Source organism: Saimiri boliviensis, chromosome 13 (genome assembly GCF_048565385.1).
Source record: "Saimiri boliviensis isolate mSaiBol1 chromosome 13, mSaiBol1.pri, whole genome shotgun sequence".
NCBI lineage: Eukaryota > Metazoa > Chordata > Mammalia > Primates > Cebidae > Saimiri > Saimiri boliviensis.
Window position 1 is genome coordinate 89551113 of NC_133461.1, and position 22898 is coordinate 89574010.

The window sequence follows — 22898 nt, forward strand, 5'->3', positions numbered from 1 at the left end:
CAGCTTTATTCTAAGAAGAGAAATTTGGAGGAAGAAATCTTGAGTTCATTAATCTCCTCCAATGTTATGAAGGTCATGAAAATTAGAATCCTAGATTTAATGAGGGAAATTGGATATTATCTGGTCAAATTCATAAAGCCTGGAACTTCATAAATTCACAAAAAAATATTTGTCAAATTGATTTTTCTACCTAAAGTTTTAAAATACTTAGATTACGCTTGAGCCAGTGTATGTATAAAATATTTCTCTTTTGCATTTATTGTATTAGAAATAATTTGATTTTAAATTCTGTCAGTGAGTCAGGATTAGAATTAGCACAGGAGTTGGCCTAATCACTGGACTACATATATCCCTGTGAATTGAATTAGTAGGAAGCTAGGCTTGTAGAGAAAGAAAAAGTCAGGGTACAAGATAAATGAATATTTGCTTTGCTGAAACTATGCACATGGATTTTTCAGGAAAAATGGTGCAATGAGAATAAAATCTGGAAAAATATTCAAATTCTGTTATATTTCAGAATTGACTGTACTAATATAAATTGATGCATTCTACTGATAGACCATAGAATTGTTTTACTTAGAAAATGAAGAGTAACTGAAATTATTTTCCATAATTATTCAGTTTGTGTGGTAATTTTTTAAATATTGCAAAATACTATCATGACTATACTATAATCAAGGTCATATGCATAAACAAAAACTGAAAGAAAAAGAAAAGGAATTAAAAAGAGGGTTAGAACAGCTATTTATATATTCTTATACAATTACAATTAGAGTCTTTAGAAATAAATTTTAATTTTCTACATTGCTTGATTCATTCAAGTATATCTTCAAATACTACATAAAGGTAAATTTATTCTTACATGATTCAAGAGTTTCTGAACTTTGGATTCACTGTGTTGTGTTTTTTAACATACCTCTGCAACAGTATCATAAATAGTTCAACCTTAACTAATATCACACAGATACATTGAATAGAAAATCATCATGAGATTTCTCCTATATCACTGTATTTTTAACTTAAGTGATACCAATAATTACACTCACCATCATCACAATAATAAATTCAATATATAATTACCTACTGTTTGTAGATACTGAAATCACCGTAATTCTTATAACAGCATTCAAAATGTGACATTATCCCCATTTTAGAGATGAGAAAACTGAGTATCCAAAAGATTAACTGTTTTGCTGGCACCCAACCAACTACTAAGTAGCACCCTATGGCGTTGTTTGAAATATGAATACACTATCTCCCTTCACACAGCCCTAGTCTTCTTTTGTTCTATGTTCATTAAAATGTGCAAACCAGTATAAATACATAAGTCATCAAAAATACACTCAAAGGACCAGGATATTAAACAATTTTTAAGTATACACATATTTTTCTGCACAATAAGGCTGTGTCATTAACTTAATGATGTGTCACATTTAAAATTAAGCTTAACTGTTTTTCTTTTTCTCTCTTGCTCTTGCTATTTTCTCCTATCTGGCAAATATCAATATAGCAATAAAATCAGTTTGGAAGGGTAACTGAAAATACAAGCATACTATATTCTTTATTTCCTGCAGGAAAGCATGCAGTGAAATGCAAACAGTATCTTTACTTCACATAATCAAATGATTACTTTGCTCTACAGGCAGGAATTATGTAGCTATTTTGTCTGACAGTTGGCATGGGTATATATTCTTTGTGCACTTAATTTACATTCTGACATTTCTACTAAGAATTTTTTATATCAAGGACTGAAAGAAAAAGAAGGTTCTATCTGCCTGAAGAGTTCCCAACTTTAATAAAATTATGATATGGAAAATTTACCCAGGTTAGGCCTGTTTGTATAGGCTTAGAGTTTCTGCAGTTTCAATATAACAGGAGTGAATTAGCATGAATATTTAAGTGAATGGCCTTTGCTTCTGAATCAGTTCTGTATCTATACACATATTTCTTGTATTTAATCTTGAATCCATTGGCTAATAGCACCCCTCTATAACTGATATATCTCTGATTATAACAAAATATTATTTAGTTGTAGCAATTAATAAATACGTAATGATAAACTTTTATGATGTAAAGTGAAACAGTTTTTACAAATAAAATAAAATTATATGTTTAGAAAATTCTTATATGCTAAAATGTTATCCATTTGTTTTCATCAAAACAAACATAAAAAATATTTCATACACCTACAAATGAAGTACACAGAATCAAAATTTGTGTTTCTAAATCTCACATTTCAAATATAACATTTTTGCAAAATTTAAATAGAAATATTGGAAATACACATTTGCATTTCAATGATGATTAATTTATCATTAAAATAGGAATACCTTACTCCTCAAAATTGTAATTTACTTTGTTCTTTCTTTCTCTCTCTCTCTCTCTCTCTCTATATATATATATATATATATATATATATGCATGTATAGATAGATATAAAGAGATACATAATGTTAATGTTAAGAAATTTCTCCACAGAACCAATACAGTGTTATAAAAATAATTCAGAATCTACATACGTTTCAAAACTTCAAATTACAAATTACTTCTTATTTGCTTTGTTATATTTTAATATAATATAAATCTCTAAATTAAAGTATTTGATATGAGAAAAAACAAATACTTTACCATTCATTTATATTAACAAAACCTAAAGGCTATAAATCTTAAATTATAGATAATTTCAACATCAAATGTAGAAGTAATTGATAAATGTTAATATTTATTATTCTCAGTTCATGCAATTTCTCATTTATAGAAGCAGATACTATTTATTAGAAAATATTTTCCCCTAAAAAAGTGATACATAGACCTAATAATGATATATCATCTCATATGTTTAAGTTTATTAACTATAATATTAACATAACTATGAAAATATTTGTTACAAAAAATGGTGCATTTCATAATTCAAGAGTAATGACCAGCAAAATAAATGTAATTCAATCTCATAATAATACAATGACAAGAGTAATAACTACCAAATAGAAGGCACATAACTAACCTATGACATGTCAAATCATGTGCAAGAAAATTGGGCTGTAATGGGATCTTGAGTTACATATCAGAGAAATAACATACTTCTACTTTTCTCAGTTAGAACAAGCATAGTAGGAGCAACATTTACCCCAAAACACTCACCTACAGTCAGCTGTCCAGTTAACTGCCCCATGTGGTTTCTTGCATTCACTGTTACATTTCTGTCAGACTGTAAGATCAGTGGACTATCCTGGGAAACATGTATAAAATAAACAAATCAAATAGAAAATAGAAATATAGTTAGACTTACATAAAATTATATTGTATTTGTTTAGATATTGTCAAAAATTTAATTTGTTTGCTCTATCTTAGAGAGTTAATTTAATGTCCCAAACACTGGCAGATAATGTAAAAAAATGCGATAATAATTACTCATAACAATTCTTGATGGCATATTCTCATTTTCATAAGTGGGTATTAACTATCAGATGCAAGCATTTCCAACTCTACTGATTGTTGTCCATCCATGGTGGAATAACCCTTTTCCTTTTTTTCTCCTTGTGTCCCGCCTGTGCAGATATTCCAGAAGCTATCCCAATGGCAAAAGTCCCTTTACAAGTTTAAGGTGCAGCTTTCAGATCTCAGCTTAAATGCCACCTCCTCAAAATTGGCTCATCTAATCAGTAGAACTACAAAGTCTTCCAATCCCCAAATTCCTATTCTCCATTTGGTTTGTTTAAAGCACTTAACAAGAAGAATTTAATTTTATGTGTCTATTTGGGATTTTTTGTTTTTGTTTTTCTTTTTTACTTAATTTTGTCACAGAAGGAGACATCTAGGGGCAGGAACCATGACGCCATATCTATGCAGTTACATTTCTACTAAGCACGTTGCTGAAGGAAAGAATTTATAAAGTGTTTACTGAGTAGATAAAAAAAAATCTGCAAAATAAAATTGCTACTATAGTACCTTATTTTTCAATCTCATGTGGAAATAATCTGTAAATCATAGAAGGATTTCTCAAGAAATTATACACAGTATAAAATGTTTGTAAATCCTTAAGGATATATAACTCTGGTTACCTGTTGACTTTTGTCAGTAATTTAGCACTTAGCAGTACAATTGTTTATTGAAAGACAACAACACTGCCTTAACAGCTCACTTATTAGGCTTTTGTCATACCTCCCTTAAACAAGTAACATACAAATCCCTACATTCTCATTTTAATGTAGGGTGATCCTTTACAAATCTGCATTCATTTATCCAATAAATACTCATTGCATACTCATTATGTACATACTCATTATGTTCTAGAGGTTGGGACATTTCAGTGATCAAAACATGGAACAATACTTGCCCTCTTTGAGCTTACGTTGTGGATAATGAAATACTATGAAAATCTCCTCCAATACCATGCCACATCTATGTCAATGTCAATATACAAGTGCTTTCATATATAAGCTATATTAAAACTCACAATATCAGGATTTGGAATTTGTGATTTGGAGATATATATACATATACATATATATATATATATATATATATATATATATATATATATATATATATATGGCTTTTTTGCTAAAGCTCTTTTGCATCCCTTCTGGCTACATGTAAAGCACTGAGCAAAGATACACACATAAATACGTGCACATATTTTCTTTTAAAGGTAGATTGTACTGGTATGACTAAACTGAGATGATTTTTAAAAGTAACTTCCTACATTTTGAATAATACATTTACTTTGTAAAATTAAACATACCTATAACAAAACTACTAAAGTTAATATCACTTTCTGCCTGTCTCATATTACAACTCGGCTCTTTCAGTCTCATATTGAAAGTTTTATTTCTGCAGTTTTAAAAGAAGTAAGTCTAGTTTTTTTACCCACAGGTGTAATTATGCTACAGAAATTTATCTAGTAAAAGATATAAAATATTTTAAATTAATTATCATCCTAATCAAGTGATATGTCTGAAATCATCCTATTCAAGTGATATGTTCAAATCCTGTTTATAGTTCATGGATTAAAGATTGTCTGCAAACAGCTATCTTATACCCAATGAGAATACTGCTTTCCCTTAATAATGACATAAAGATGATGGTTCCTACATGAGCACACACACACACACACACACACACACACACACACACACACACACAATTCCATTCAATCTTGGAAGAATTCAATCTAAGTACTTTAAAAAGGAGTGTTGGATTACACACATTTGAATATTTGAATGTAAGAAACAGGAAAAGTGTGTGAAACATCTTCCAGTTCAAAAAACTGCAAAAAAACTATAGGTCAAATTTATATGCATTTTCTTTCAATATTTGTATGGTAGCATATATGAGTTTGGTTTAGAGTTTTAAAATATATGACACTATATGTTTTTATTTGAGTTACTAGACATATTGCACATACATTTCTATGAACAGTAGAGTAAAACAGCATAACCATATGTATATATAATTTATAGACTATGTAAATGTATTATAGGAATTATTGCTTTATTAAACATTTTAAGATAAAAAATTAGGTTGAGAAGGCAATGGATATTTTACTTAAAAGAGAAATAGACTTGGTAGAATTTAAAGTTTAGGCTGGGCATGGGGGCTTGTGCCTATAATCTCAGCCCTTTGTGAGGCCAAGGTGGGGGATTACCTGAGGCCAGGAGTTCCAGAGCAGCCTGGCCAGCATGGCGAAACCTGATCTCTACTAAAAATACAAAAAATTAGCCAGGCGAGGTGGTGGGCACCTGAATGCCAGCTACTAGGGAGGCTGAGGCAGACGAATCCCTTGAAGCTGTGAGGCAGAGGCTGCAGTGAGCTGATATCACAGCACTGTATGCTAGCCTGGGTGACAGAGCAAAACTCTGTCTCAAAAAAATAAAAATAAATAAAAAGGAAAGAATTGAAATTTCAATCATGCTGCATCTTTGTTTGCAACATAGCAATCTCCTTTTTCGCTAACCACAGAGATCTTGGTGAAGTTCTGTCTCTAGAACTCTTTGCTTCTTTTCATAAAATTTTACAAAAGATTTTCTCATAATTAAATTTTTATGTCTAGATTAAAATTTCACTGTGATAGCACCAATAATTTTTTTACTTAGTAGAACCATAAAGATATAACTCTCAGAGGTAATGAGTAATTCTCTGCACTGCATTCCTATGAATATTAATAAATTATTATGCTATACTCATTTATTATAATGTGATCAAGTGAGTTGAACCAAAACCAAATATCCATTTTTGATAAATAAAATTTGATGGCTGAAAGAGCATCATTTCCATCCACAAATCACATAATCATTTCTGTATTTTATGTCAGTACCATGATATCTTTATGGATTAAACCCAGTCCTCATGCATTTCAGGTTTAACATGACCTTTTGCACCCTATCTACTCAGTAATAATTAAAACACACATATGCAATACAATATGTATAATAATGAAAAATGTTTCAGTCATTTAAGGGAGATTAAATCCTAAGCAATTTATCAATCTGATGTCAAATATATGTTTAGGTGAGAACCAGCACCAACATACCACCTCTTAACAAAAAAAAAAAAAAAAAAAAAAAACATTTAAGAAATATTTTCCCTTAATAAAGAATTGAATACTTGTTAGGTTTTATGTATTCTTTCTCATGTTTGTTTCTTCAAAGCTCTCTATATGAGAAAATGAGAAAATAATTGACACTAATATTTTACTCCATTCCACTGTCTTCTTTATATCCTCTATATTATACTCTTATGTTCTAAAATTTTGAAAGCTAATATGTTTTTAATATATTTAAATAGACATAGTAGTACTCTCTTATACTTTATTCTTGCTGACAACATAAAGGAGAGATATCTATTTTGGTGATATTTCCTCATAGAGTAGGAATAAGACATTTAAGTTCTGTAAAAGAAAGAAAGTAGTTAATATATTATTCAGCATGGTATACTAGTATAAATATCTTTTTTTGGAAGAAGAAAATCTTTATCTTCAGATTCAAATATTTTTTCTCCAAGCTAGTAAATCCCCCATAACAGAAGTAAGGGATCTCATGGTTTTCTGCAGGTCTGAACTGAACTTGGATGTAGCTCTAGAGAGGACATAGCAGCCTTCTTATGTCACTCTTTAGACAAAACAGATAGGTGACCCATTGAGAAAGGCAATGGGACTGTTAGGTGGAGTTGAGAGGCTCTACTTACAATTCTATTACACACATATTCTTCCTGCCAAGGGTGTGGCTGCAATCTTCTGATTTTTTTTTTGTTTGTTTCTGTTCTCTCTTATTGCATTGAGCAGTGGATTGTAGTTCTACTTGAAGAGGGCCTTTATATATTTTGCTAGTTATATTCCTAAATTTTTAATTCTCTTTGTAGCAATTGTGAATGGGAGTTCACTCGTGATTTGCCTCTCTTTAAGTCTATTACTGGTGTATAGGAATGCTTGCGATTTCTGCACATTGATTTTCTATACTGAGACTTTGCTGAAGTTGCTTATCAGTTTAAGGAGATTTGGGGCTGAGATGATAGGGTCTTCTAAATATACAATCATGTCATCTTCAAATAGAGAAAATTTGACATCCTCTTTTCCTAACTGAATACCCTTTATTTCTTTTTCTTGCCTGACTGCTTTGGCTAGAACTTCCAATACTGCATTGAATAGGAGTGGTGAGAGAGGGCATCCTGTCTAGTGACAGATTTTGAAGAGAATGCTTCCAGTTTATGCACATTCAGTATGATACTGGTTGTGGGTTTGTCATAAATAGCTTTTATTATTTTGAGATACGTTCCTTTGATACCTAATTTATTCAGAGTTTTTAACATAAACAGCTGTTGAATTTTGTTGAGGGCCTTTTCTGCATCTATTGAGATAATGATGTGGTTTTAGTCTTTGGTTCTGTTTATGTGGTGGATTACATTTATAGTCTTGTGTATGTTAAACCAGCCTTGCATCCCCAGGATGAAGCCTACTTGATAATGATGGATACGTTTTTGATGTGCTGTTGCAATCGATTTGCCAGTATTTTATTGAAGATTTTTGCATCTATGTTTATCAGGGATATTGGCTTGAAGTTTTCTTTTTTTGTTGAGTCCCTGCTAGGTTTTGCTATCAGGATGCTGTTGGTCTCATAAAATGATTTGGGAAGGATTCCCTCTTTTGGGATTGTTTGGAATAGTTTCAGGAGAAGTGGTACCAGCTCCTCTTTGTATGTCTGGTAGAATTCAGCTGTGAACCCGTCTGGACCTGGACTTTTTTTGGTTGGTAGGCTATTAATCGCTGCCTTAACTTCACCCCTTGTAATCGTTACAGAAAAATGATGAAATCTGTTCTCATTTTAATTTTTTTTCTGATAGGCTATGCATATTACCAATGAAAAAACTTTTTAAAAATTTCTACTGCCTTCACTTTATTTATCACAAATATTTACTGAGTGCTTGTAATATATTTAGCTCTCTGCTCTCCACTGGGTGCAAAAGAGAAACAAAAAGGAGACGAACTTCTTTCTTTTTTGGAATTCACAATCTTGTAGCCAGACAGACAATGAACCAGATAATTACCAATCATATCAACAGAGAATATTAATAGTAGCAGGCTGGTGTGATAGAAATTTCCTGAAAAAAGCATTAGTAATACTGATGAAAAGATATGGGTATTTCAGGTAAGAATTTTGCTTCAGATATTCATTTCTCCAGCTTAATTGTCATGTTAAATCGTGGTGAAATAGCAGTAGTATAAGCAACAACCAACTGGTCCCTTTCAATGCCAGACACTGCTCTAAACTAAATACCTTACATATATGAGTTCATCTACTTATGAAGCTTACAATAAAATCATCCAGGAAGAATCAAGGCAATAACATGGTTGTAAGACAGACAGGGGACCCTGACTGTTTGAGATCAAGTCCTGGCACTGCCAAAGGCTGACTTGGCAAGTCACTCCACATTTCTGTACCATAGTTTCTTCATATGTAAAATAGAGGTCACGGTATATAATCTGTGGACTTGTTATAAGGATGAAATGAGACAATATATGCAAAATGCACAGAAGAGGGCCTACTCTCTTGACAGCAATGTCTGCTTTTATTATTTATTCCTCATTTTAACTATAGTGTTTTACTACTAATAATACTGAATACCATCACTCTTGTTTCACAAATAAACAAACTATAGTACAGAAAGATTAAGGCACTTGCTTGAAATGACACAGCTAAAAAACGTAACAGGCAATGTTGGAACTCCCCAGTTTTGTTTCAAATATGCCCTGTCAGCCACTAGGAAGTACTGTTTTTCTTGTTGCTCATTCAATTTTAGGTTTTCTCAACTGTCAAACCAATATAAAAAATAAGAAATTTAATTGAAAATATACTTTAAAATTTTGTTATGCATTTTGATCTCTAAAAGAAACATCTTATACACACTCACACACACAAACACATACGACCTCTACTTTGCTGCTATCATCCAGTTTTTGGTAGCATAGTCTTGTTCATTTTGTTTCATTTTGTTTTCTCAGATTCTAAATGAGGAGTGTATGTTATAAATTGTCATCTGCCTACACATTTTAGAAAGTATTGCCTATGCAAATCTCCCTACTTGATATTCTGAAAGAACATCATTAGTGACCTATTTTGTTCAGTGTAGGTCATGTGAATTTGGTATGTTGTTATTTGAGTTTATATAGTTTAAAAGATAAATTTTATTTTCTTCAATAGTAGAAATGTAGAATTTGCCAACAAATCTACATGATCCCCAGATCCTCTAATCTTCCTATTCAATCAGCTGCATCAGAAATATTTCTTAATTTCTTAATATTAATACATTTTTCCTGTTTTTCCCATGCCTACTTCTATAATAGATTCAAAATTCACATTGCAATAACCACTTTCTCCTCACATTGATTTTTCACATCCAGCGTTATTTAAAAATACTTTAAAAACATATCGGTATACTTGAATGAAAACAAAACAAAACATTGATTCCTCATTCTCAGCTTGAAACAAATTCATGTTCACAACATATAAGGTTCTTCACAATATGGCCCAATTCTACTTTTCTACGTCTACTTCAGCTCACTCCCATCATTTAAGAGTAAGCCAAATTTCCCATTTTTCTCAGCTATATACTACCTCTATTTATTTTCGCCTTCAGTTTCTCAGGCCAGAAATTCTTATCCATGTCTCTTTATCCAGAACAGTTACATACATTTTTCAAGTCCAGATCAAAGTCCTGTCCTCTGTAAAGACTTCCTACTCCTCTAGTGTTGAAATTCAGATCCCATTCTTCAGTTCCTCAGTCAGTGTTGATGTCTATTACAGTACTTGTCACAGACTTTTTGTCTTATTATGTTTTAATCATTCACGTGATTTGTAACGTCCATTTAACTGAATTGTCCTGAAAACATAATATGTTGTCAATTTCTTTTTTTCATACGGTTTTTTAAAAGTATAGTTTGTGTCATGCTTGACATACAGTTGATGTTCAATAAATGCATGTTGAGTGAATGAGCTGAATTGAGCACATTATGATATAACGTGACCAGGCTACATGTGTTCATCTGGATTTGCGTTCAGATCACAATTTTAGGAAGCTACCGTTCCTCTTCTTTCTTTTTTCTTCTTCCTCCTTCTCTTCCTTCTTCCTCATCCTCATTCTTCTTCTTCCCCAGAGCAAGGATGGTAAACATTCATTTCAGTGAAACAAGTCATATCAAATTATTATTTGATGGTTATTCATTATCCCTGTACCCAGGAAGATACCTCATTCCTTTCCTTAATATTTGACCCATTTAAGCTGCAAAACAAGTGTTTATTCTTTGAAATAAAAAGTAATTTTTTTTTTATATTTGGAAGTCATTTCCTTCAGAATGCAAATCATCTAATTATCGAAATTTTTCTTTTAAAGGAAGAAGTGCTTATTAAGAAAATAAACATATCTAGAGCTGTTAACCTGACTTCCTCAAACTCTGTGTTCACATTTTAGAAAGTATATTGAATTTTAACTCGAATGTGAAGTAATGCAGAAGAGAGATATTATCTATTTATTGATCAACTTTATGCATTTCTACTCTAATACTATTGTTGGGAATTCCCTGCTTTGGATTACTCTCATTTATAAATTATCTAGTCATGGAGGCCACTACTAGGAATCTCTTCTGAGAATGCTCTGAGTTTTCATTGTCATTCTGGCTCCTGTCTGCCTCTTTAAAGCTATACAGCAATCAAAGTAGTCTCCTTCCTGAAGCCCTCTTTCTCCCAACTGTTAATACTGATGATATTGATAAGTATGTTATCCAGAATGATGTTGCAGGAAGCAGTTTTACACATGACAGTCCATTTACAGGAACTCTGGGATAATCTGTCACTTCCTGTATCAGTCAAAATGCTCCAACTCAACCTTCAGCTATGGGTGGGCGTAAGAAATAAATGCTTTTAGACTCATTATCCTAAAAGGGAATAGTACTATTTCTACCTAAAGTAACAAAGATCCAGAGAAATGAGACACTGCTGTTGCTTTAGTCAGACAGCACAAAATTCCCAAAGATGCCTCTTCTTTTCCTCTTAGGCAACAGTTGCAGAAATGGGGAGATATCCTCCTCTTAGCACTTCTAGGTTGGGCTGCCACTTTTCCTCTCCATCTACCTCTTCAGTTGTTCTTGAGGGTAACCTTGCCCTCACACCAGCCTCAGGGTTCCAACTCTATCCACTCTGAGTGTTGCTGTCTGTCCAGCCAGTACGTTCACTATGGGAGCATGGCTGAGGTGCAACCCAATTAATGATGTCAGAGAGACGGTGTGCTGACGAAGTATAATGTAAACATTGTGTCTTATTTTGGTGAACAGAAAGAAACATAGAGCGCATGTGAAAATCTACTTTATGTAGAACAATGGACAATCTGCAGATTTAAAGCAAATAGCTAAGGCAAAGAAGTGGTTTTCTGCCGCTGGATGAATGGTTTAGCCAATTTCTATGCCCAAAGAAATCAAATTTTAAAGGAATTAATTACTTTAAACCATTTATTTATTTATATGGATCAAGGAAATAATTAAGTTTTTTTAGAATGGAACTACCCAGTGGTGAGTTGTTAGATTTTTCAAACCAAGCACTGTGCAAAGATTTTTCCCACTTCTCTTTTAATAAAATGCTAGTTCATTTCTGTAGTATTGCACTCTTATGGCTTAGAAAAAAACAAGGAATGAGTTGTGTAAATGGCTTGTGAAACTTTTGAAACTACTGGCTACCATGGTGTTAATTTAGTAACTACCTATCAATGACAATGGTAATGATGCTTTTGTGTGTATGTTTGTGTGTGTGTGTGTGTGTGTGTGTGTGTGTGTGTGTAAGTGTGTGTGACAGAGAATATACCAGCTACGTATTTGTATATCAGTATCACACATTTTCTAGGCTAATGTAAGATAAGCCAAGCCCCTTAGCCTCATTACAGAAAAAGCTACTGATGGCAATATTTTGAGCCAGGATAAATATAAATATGTCTAGCTATATCAAAGGAGTAACTATAACATGTGTGGTGGGCAAACATTCAGAAATGTCAGACCAAATAGCACAAGTTATGACTGAGAAGATGACTCCAACCCAATGCTTACAAATCAATAACGTGTACACAAATTTTCTGAAGATCTGTCCAAATGGAGACCTGTGTTGAAGCCTCAGATTCTGCATTTCAAGTGAGCTTCCAGGTTGTGCCCATAAAGCTTGTCTGCAGATCACTCCTTGAGTAGAATAACTCTAATAGTCCAGCTGAATACAGGACTAGAGATGGACTTCCAAAAAGCTTCTAGTCAGAATCTTTATGTCCAGAGTGCGGCCCCAAATTACGAATCAAGTAAAAAATTGTGATGTTGTAAAAAAATTTTTTTGAACTATTTCCCCTGGTCTAAGAAGTCCGTGTCAAACCTGCAAATCTATAAATCAGAACGTTTGCCTTCCACATCCCAATTACCATGGAAAAGACTCCTCACGAAATATGGCTACTTTTTTTTTAAAGAAATACTGCAGTTAAGTGACATTTATCTAATCTTTTTTTGTAGGCAGGAATAATCATACAACCATGTTATAATCAGTGGAATGTGGGCAGAAGTGATAAAGGACATCTGTAGGCCTGGAGTATAAAAACCTGCAATGTGCTAATCTCTTTATCTGAGGCCCTAGAGTGATATGGAACCACACATGGAAAGAAGATGGGTCTCCATATATCTGCATGGATCAGAGCCACTAGTCCTACAATAACACGGGATTGAGGTGAGAGATAATATTTTTTGTATGAGTTAACCCTGGGGATACTAGAGTCATTTGTTATTAGAATTGGCCTGTCCTGATAGAACAGCTCTTGCTCTCTTCCATAGGGAGTTACATGTCCCAGCATTACTTTGCACCCAAGGCTGCTTCCCTGTAGTGCCCTGACAAGTCTTCTTCCCTTTCTTAAGTTGGCTCCATATTCCCCATCCTTTAATCATGTTGACTTTTCTTATAACTCTCATGTATCATCAGATAATTATTAAGCTAGAAATGTATATGTTAAATGACATTCTCAGGCCAAACATGGTGGCTCAAGTCTGTAATCCCAGCATTCTGGGAGGCTGAGTCAAGTGGATCATCTGAAGTTTGGAGTTCAAGACCAGCCTGGCCAACATGGCAAAGCCCCGTCTCTACTAAAAATACAATAATTAGCCGGGCATGGTGGTGTGCTCCTGTATTCCTTGCTACTCAGAAGGCTCAGGCAGGAGAATCACATGAAGCTGGGAGGCGGAGGTTGTGGTGAGAGGAGATCACACCATTGCACTCCAGCCTGGGTGACAGAGAGACATTCCGTCTCAAAAGAAAGAAAGAAAAAAAAAGACAGACACAAATGTGGTGATATCTAACTCCATGCTTTTCTCAGGGATAATTAATCAAAATGGTACCTAGAGCAGGCACCGGCCAACTTTTATTTTCAAGAGACAGATAGTAAATCAGATAGTAAATATATTATGTTTTGTAAGTTAGGCAGTCTCTGTCAAAACCATTAAACTCATATATATATATATATATATATATATATATATATATATAAATACACATGTATATATAATTTAAATATTCTGTATCTGAAAATTTCAATTACTGAAGTAATTGAAAAATCTAAACTTGTGAATAATTGTTTCTGTTAAATTTCACTCGAGGTAGCCCATTTTCTGATTATCTCTTTGATTTTTTTGTTTAGACCATAATTAATATGTGAGAAGTCCAAGGAATCTGGATTAAGGATTAAGAAAGCATTCTTCTAGAGAAGGTTTATATTTGCTCCTGCCAAGCACTAGAGATCAGTACAGATATGGAAGTAATATAAATTCAAGAGGGCAGGACAAAATTTTCAGGAGGCTTAAGGATACAGTACTTGTAACTCTGATGCTCTAATGCTCCTTTTGCTGTTTAGCCAGCCGTTAGTCCCCAGAGCTTCAGGTTTTAGGTATTGCCAGTCGTCTCTAAGGGAAATTCTGACTTCAACTTTCACTATTTTACTATTTTTTCAGTTCTCTGTTTTTCAAATTTACTTTATCCTATTGGCTTTCTATTATATTTTACAAATTTAGAAATTCAATGAAAATACATCTTTTTGTAACTTAAGGCATAGCTAGGTTGCCTGTTGGGTTTTGCTTCAGAACATACAGCCTGTAAATTTACTAGATGCCACGTCCTCATTAGGCACCTTTTTGCATAACCAATGAACTCATTATTCATGAAAAATAAATAAAAGAAGGCTAGAATATGAAGATAAGGGTTGAGAAGAAGTAAATATAAAATAAAGTATGTTGACTTAAAAATAGAATAGTAGGTAACTTGAATAAGAGAACAAGAAAGTACTTAGAAACATATATTATCGCATGCTTCTAAAAAATAAGTGTGTGGGGTGTGTGTGTATATGTGGATTAGTCAGGAAGAGGTGTTTAAAATTTTAATTTTTGTTTATAAATTGCCAGATCTTATGTGGAATCATAAGCCACTGTAAAATAATGCTATAAGATAAAAGCATATCACTTACTTGTACTATTTGTACTAATCTCTCCAGAAAAATAGTTTTTATGGATTTTAATTATATTTCCCAGGAAGACTAGTTGATATATACATGAAACAAGTAATCTTCATCTGTGCCTAAAAGCCGATCCATTCTTTTCTCTTTTTTGACTTAACAGAAAGTAATTTTTCTTCAAATCAGAAAGAATAATTTATATCTGTATCAATATGTCTCTTTCTATATAGAAATACAGCTCCTTGGTTATGTAAAAAGGTATATAATGAGAACTTCTAGTAAATTTGCAGACTCTGTATTCTGAAATAAAATCCAAAATGCAACCTGGCTATGCCATATGTGTATATATACATATATACACACACACACACACACACACACATATATATATATATATATATATATATACACACATATATATAATATAAATATAATAAATAGCTTATTCTTGCTTTACATAACAAGCTATCTATATTAAAACAGTGAAAACAAACAGAAATTTCTAAATCTAATAAACAGTAGCAAATATTGATGTAAATATATTTTTCTGTCAAAATATAAATTAATGATATATGAGAAATCAGTGAACCCTTTCCTGGTAATTATCATAGGACTTTTAAAAATCTTTTTTACATGCAAAAATCAAAATTTTTCTTACTTGTTCTCTTTCCCATGAAACATTTTTAAATGATGCAATCTGAAGAGCAAACGTCAAGAAGGAAAAATATATTTATGCTTTTATTAAAACAGTACTCCTTCCAAAAAGATATTAAATATATTACAACTTTAAACACAGCCCTAAACTGGGCACTAAAATCTATCAACAGAACTGAAGACATTTTAAACCATGAGAAATAAATGTGTCTAAGCACTTACCTTGCCTCTTCTTGTAATCAGGTGTTCTAGAGTTGAACCCTGAATTTGTTTACTAGCAGTTAAGGCAGAATAAAAATATTACATTATAAAATTTTCATTGCCTGAAAGCAAGCAAAGAATTTAAATGGGAAAATATTTTCCCACAATACTAGCATTTGATCTTACGTCTCCGAGAAACGTAAATATGTTCACTTAAAACATGTTTGTAAATTTGGGCAAATCAAATGGTACCCTGCACATTAGGCAGTGAGGCCTGCCTCACTTAATGGTACTGGGAGCCAGGTGTAGACAGAGCATTAGGGACATGGTCAGATGTTTTCTTAGGTCAAAAAATAAGTGAGGCAGTAAATATAAATAAATGAACAGTGTTAAAATGATTTTAAAAATGTAAACCAGTTTTTAGTTTCATATTCCTCTAAATTTTGTTTCTCTTGTTTATATATAAAAACTAATCTGATATCTATAAATGATTTACATTAAGAACATTAACAAGATAAAATTATTTTAAATGTCATTCCTTCCACTAAACATATTTAAAAGTGAAGTGAATATGCATACTTACCATTTTAGAATGTGAACGACATAATGTGTCTTTTTTTTCTGTAGGAGGAATTTGCAATGTGTGAGATTCATTATTTTAAATGTGAGTGATCAATTTACTAAGGCTGTAGAAAGTGTAGGGAACCAATCTGTATTAATTTATATTCACATTCTACACTACACAATTCTTCACAGTTAAGGGACTGTGAATTTGCACAAAGTTCAAAATGACTTCCTGATCCACAAAGTGAGGTACTAAACTAGATGTAGACAAATCATGGACTGCTTTTCTATTATTTCTCCAGTTGTGGCTGGTTTTGCCCCCTCTTTCAATGGGCATGGATGTGTGGGTGTCCTCTACGTATCTCAGTTCCAGATAATTCACTCTTCTGCTTCCCTCCTCCCGAACTTTTGAAGTTCACACCACGACATTACACAAGTCATTACACTTATTAGCCCTCATTCCTGGAAGATTTCCTCTTTTGGTTCACTCATTGCCACACTCCTAGGAATCATTCCAGGCATAATTGTTGGTAAGTGCAGTTATCACATAGATAATTTCCTGATACTCTGAACTCTTATATCGTTGATCAATCCTCCCATTATCTTATATCTACTTCATTTGTCTCTCTCCCACTCATTTTCCCACTCTGATGTTTTGATGACCAATAACTGCATCTCTTCCATTACCTCCACTGTAAGCCTAACACAATATACTTGTCGTTTTAGCTTACTCCTTCTAACGCCTGACACCAACATTTTAAAACTGTCTTGTGGATTGAGGTAAAAGTAAAATTAAAATGTATATTCAACAGATAAAAAGAAAAATTACATTCATTACAAATTTGTTTAATCATCACTAAAAAGACAAAGTATAAGTTTTCAGAGATAATTACCACAATTAAAACTTTAAAAATATAATAAAAACATAAATCATAAAAATATCATTTTAATGAATTAGATTATTTTTCTTCAATTAGTTCACTGTCTTTGGATAAATGTAACTTATTAGTAAATTAAAGAAGTTCAACATTAGATATATGCTACCCTTGCTGTATAATATATGGAATGAGAAACATATTCATATAAATAAATAAGTAGAAATAAAGAAATTTGGCATAAAAATGTTACTTAATTTTTGAACTGTTTTTGAGGTATTTCCATCAAAAATCTCATCATACTGACTTATCGTCATTGTATTTGACAACAGCTCAATTAGATACAACCTTAAACTTTGCAATAAGGAACTATTCAGAAACCAACAAAATTGCAAACTATTTTATCTATTCATTATATACATTATATCACTCACTTTTGGCAAAGCATCACTAAATTCCTTTAGTAAAAAATCTTAAGTAACAGTGCTTGCTTCTTATACCTCTTATTCTCTCTTAAAGACATACTTTGTTTAATAGATACATTTTAGGAAAAGCTGAGATACTTGACAGATGGCAGAAGCATATTATATATAAAATGCTTTCATTCTTTCATATGGTTCATCTGTATTTTTACCATATTTTTACCTTGTAGACCAAGATTTACTTTATTATATTCATTAAAAAGTCTTTCATATAACAATTCTAAGAAAGATAAAGAAGGTACATATATGAGACATAGAGCCTTTCCATGTAATTATTGGCTGTATATTCTTCCTAAGCATGTTTCTCCTTCAGAAAAAATGCACTTTAACACCAGTCAGGGGGTGAAAAATGGAAGATCCCTAAATGAAATTGTTAGCACTCCAATGTATCATTCTACAAGATATCTAAATGTAAAACATTTTCAGCTCCTTCAGAATAACTTTCTTCATGCTTAATATTAAATCTCTCATCTATTTCTATATCTATGATATATAAATCTTATGAGTTATTGATGTTTACTTGCAATTAATCTCTGTCTCTTTTTCCTCCCTGAAGGTTTTAACCCATAAGACAATGTATTTTGAAGATAAAAATCTATGCTTTTTTTATTAGAAAGACGTATTTTGCCATCACCAATATTTCTAAAATGCTCCATCTGATGAACATCTCTAAGTTTTCACAGGACCAAATGTACCTTGAAGTCTGTCTCACTTCTCAATTACATGAATCCATCCACAACACAAAATCTGAGCTATCAACTTTCCAGGCTCACAGTAGAAGCTATGTCATCAAACTGTCTGATATTTACTCCTGTTATAATCTCAGCTAAGAGAAATATTTATGTAAGATTGTTTAAACGATATATTCTTCTGACCATTACAGCCAGAACATTGAGTTAGACATATAGTATTCATTTGTTAATCTTCAAAATCAGTTTATTTAACCCCATTTAAAAATAATTCTCATTATTTTTTGTGGTGATACAATATTAAGCCAGATTGAACAGGTTTCTGGCTTGGCACAGTGGCTCATACCTGTAATCCTAGCACTAGGAGGCCAAGGTGGGCTGATTGCTTTAACCCATAAGATTGAGACCCACCTGGGCAACATGGCAAAAACTCATGTCTACAAAAAGCAAAAATTAGCTAGGTGTGATAGTAAACACCTGTAGTACCACCTACTTGGGAGGCTGAGGTGGGAGGATCACTTGAGCCCAGTTGGTTGAGGCTGCAGTTAATCATTATTGTGCCACTGCACTCCAGCCTGAGCAACAGAGTGAGACCCTGTCTCAACAAACAAACAAACAAACAAACAAAAACTAAACAGGTTTCCTCTTTTACACTAAAACTGTGTTTCTATTGTTTCCCTCCATTATCTCCCAAGGAAATTCTACATAACAAATTTCTTTGGGAATTTATTTTAAGAAGAGCTTTGTTTCTTTTAATTACTTATTATATTCCTATATTTTTGAAACTGGAAAGATATAGATATACAGACCTATCTATCTACTGATTAAGATCAATAAATGAACATTTGCTTCAGTACCCTGAAGCAAATGCAATGGCAGGGAAATTTGGTAGTTTGTTGAATAAGAACCTTACATGACATTTTGATTGAAATTGGAATTTTAATTACAACTACAAAAGTAGTGAGGTTGTAAATTATTCAAAAGAATTGTCATTATTTATGAGATCACTTTATATATTTTTAAGTATTATGTTATATCCTAACAGAGATATTAAACAATCATTAATACTTATAAACAGAATTCTGATTTTCTCCTGTGTACGAAGATGCTAATGAAAACAAATAAAAAGTAGGTCTGTCCTTGTAAGTTTCTCAGGACACTAAAGTTACACCACTAATCATTAAGCTGACATATTTCATTTAAAAGGGGCAATGTATTAGTCCTCCGCACTCTGAAAACTTTTAGACATGCCCTCTACTTCTCTGATCCCCTGGGAATCCTCTGACCTGTTGGAGGATTCATGGAACAAAATCACACTGCAAAAGATAGGTCAAAACTCTGGACTAACTATAGAATTTCACATAATATTCTGAAAGAGCCCAAGTTCCTCATTAGGTTAATAGACAGGCTATGGAGAAATACAACAGAAGATTTGCTACTTCTTCAAATAAAATACGTTATTTGAAATAAAACATAATATTAAAATATATCTAAATATTCTCATACTGAGCTCTTAGGAAGTACTTTCAAGAGAACACAGAATAATATACAATTTTACAGGATTAATGTGATGGTCTTGTGATTAGTTTATCTGCAAGCAGGGGAAACCCACATTAAACTGCAATTTGTGCATCTTAAGTTATTTTAGACAAACTTGTATGACCTTCAGGTGTGAGAATTACATGAGCATAACAGAAATAAATGAGAAACAGGTCAGTTCATAGAAACTATTCAAAAGCATGCCCTCGCCTTCCTCTTGCTGACAACTAACTTCCAAAAATCTTTAGACATTATAAATTATGTAGCATATATGCAAAGGCAGAGAGCAGGGTTTTCAACCTTGGAAAATGTTCAATAAGAAGCTTAACCATCATCATGTCATATATTTAGCTGTGTCTTCCTGTTTGATTCCAAAACATGCTAAAAGTCTACCCTTTATACTTTAGCTATTTATGTCATGAAAAAAATAAAAAAATAAAGACATTTAGCCTCATGTAACCTCCAGTATGTGGATTTGAAATAGTATATTTTATAAGACAAATGCAATTTTCAATTTTTATAAAGTTTTCCAATTATACCATAGAAAAAAATACCTACTGAATTTACTTAAAATGATACATGAATAGAAATGAACCCACAAAAATATTTTAAAAGGCAGCAAGTTATTTTCCTTTAGAAAACAAAAACACATTTTTGCAATACAAAATTTAATTTAAATTCTTAAGCCAAGGGATATCTTGCCCAGGTAGAATGATATTCTTTCCCTTGCCTCTTTTGCTAATCTATAGACATCTGAGCTGCTACTCAAAACTTGTAGAATGATGCTTATTAAAATATTTATAGAAAAGGGCTCCTTTTGAAAATACAAATTTCAATATGTTTTTGAGGGAAAATAAATATTTTGACAGTTTATTTCTTGTCGTTACAGAATGACCTTAAGCAATATTTTTTTTGCAAGTCACAGTCATATATATCACCAATATTTTTCTCCTGAAGATCTATAATGAGTTCACTCTCTTAGAAAGTTTTACTGAACATAATACATTATCAGCCTCTGTAAGAACAATTAAAAACCAGCCTGTTCATTTGGATCAATGCCAAGTATAAGCTATTTGAGCTACCTAGATATTTATAGTTATTCTTAAATTTACTTGTCCATAAATTGACCAAAGTGTAATGTTGATCATACAAACCAAACAATGTAACTCTGAACAAAAGAATGATTGAATCATTCTCAAGGTGAGCATTCACTTTAAGATGGAGTAACAGACTCCGCAAATTACCCAATAAATTCGTCTGTTTCATGAGGGTATGGACTCTTTCTTTAGGATATAAGAACATATTAAAAACCAACTGGGAACTTGAGACGGTCAGAGGATCTAAGTTCCAGAACCAAGGGAAAAGTAGAGTAAACGTTTATTGAACTTTCAAGGTAAAATTATTCCTTAAAGATCTGGTTTTATCACACATGTTGAAAGATAATTGACTAAATTTATTTGACCTACTCCTACTCTAAGCAATTTAAGCATGACAAAATAGGCACTAATTGGAGGATATGGTATAGTTTTTGAGAGAATTAAATCTGTGACACATTATTCCTTTCATGATCACAAGTTTCAATTAGCAAATGACTACATTTACTGATATCTATTAAGTTAACTTTGTTTAGAATGAACATCAGTTTTCCAGATAAAACCATTAGCAACTTAAAAATGCATATATTAACAGGCTAAAAAATTAGGACCTTACCAAAAATGTCAAATGTTACAAAAATGATATATGTTTTAATATGTAAACTGCTCTTTGCTTCACAATCATTTCAGTTGCCTGACATTGTTTAAATAGTTCTGTAAAATGGCACTTGCTGTGATTATGTGAAGGTTTATATTATCTAATGCATTATACACCAGCCATAGAGATTTCTTGAGCATAAGGAATGAATAAATGATTTTAAATTTTTACTTGTTTCATTAATTTAGAGTTTAATTAATTTTACTTAAGTTTGATTAATTTGGCAAGTAGCCACAGTATTCCAAAGCCCAGGAATAATTATAGAGCATTTCAGTTCTGCAAAAGTATCTTATAAAAAATTATTCTCTCTAATTTCCATATTTAATTTTGAAAGGATATATATATATATATATATATATATATATATATACACAAAATCTTCATTATAGTGCTCAAAATACTTTCATATATTTAGTCTTTTCTCTTTTATTGCAGTCACACTTAAAAATTTCAAGAACCTTGAATAAATAATACAAAAATCACTTACCATCATCAAAGATGTATCACAATATATGAGAATAAAACCTAGATTTAAAATAATCATGATGCAAATTCAAGTCAAAAAAAAAGTTTCAAATCATATTTCAAGAAGAAAGAAAAGAAAAACAGTACAGAGCTTTTTGAATTAGAAAAAATAATATGTGGCCAGTACACTGGCTCACACCTGTAATCCCAGCACTTTGGGAAACTGAGGCAGGTAGCTCACAAGGTTAATAGTTTGAGACCAGTCTGACCAGCATGGTGAAACCCCGTCTCTGCTAAAAATACCAAAAAAATTAGCCAAGTATGCTGGCATGTGCCTGTAATTCCAGATACTCAGGAGGTTGAGGCAGGAGAATCACTTGAATCCAGGAGGCGGAGGTTGCAATAAGCCGAGATCGTGCCACTGCTCTCCAGCCTAGGTGACAGAGTGAGACTCCCTCTCAAAAAAAGAAAAAATATGGTAAAATGTGAGAAGCATAAATCCTATACATTTAGGCACTCACTGCATCACAATAATTAAGTAAACAAAACCAAAATGGAGAAATCCCATATTACCTTCATTTATACGAACAGTTACCTGCATTTGTAATGTTTACACAAATTTATTTTATTAAATTTTAAACTATGCATTTACTGAACAATAAGAAGACAGA

At 32.3% G+C, this 22898-nt stretch overlaps 1 protein-coding gene across 1 annotated transcript in view; it reads right to left on the reverse strand.

The window, feature by feature from the left end:
- The window catches only part of SGCZ (sarcoglycan zeta), a 1155154-nt gene that overhangs the window by 140807 nt on the left and 991449 nt on the right, over positions 1 to 22898 (reverse strand). Inside the window, exon 4 of the mRNA XM_074383946.1 lies at positions 3142 to 3229. Coding sequence (XP_074240047.1) covers positions 3142 to 3229 — 88 coding nt within the window. The remainder of the gene's footprint in view (positions 1 to 3141; positions 3230 to 22898) is intronic.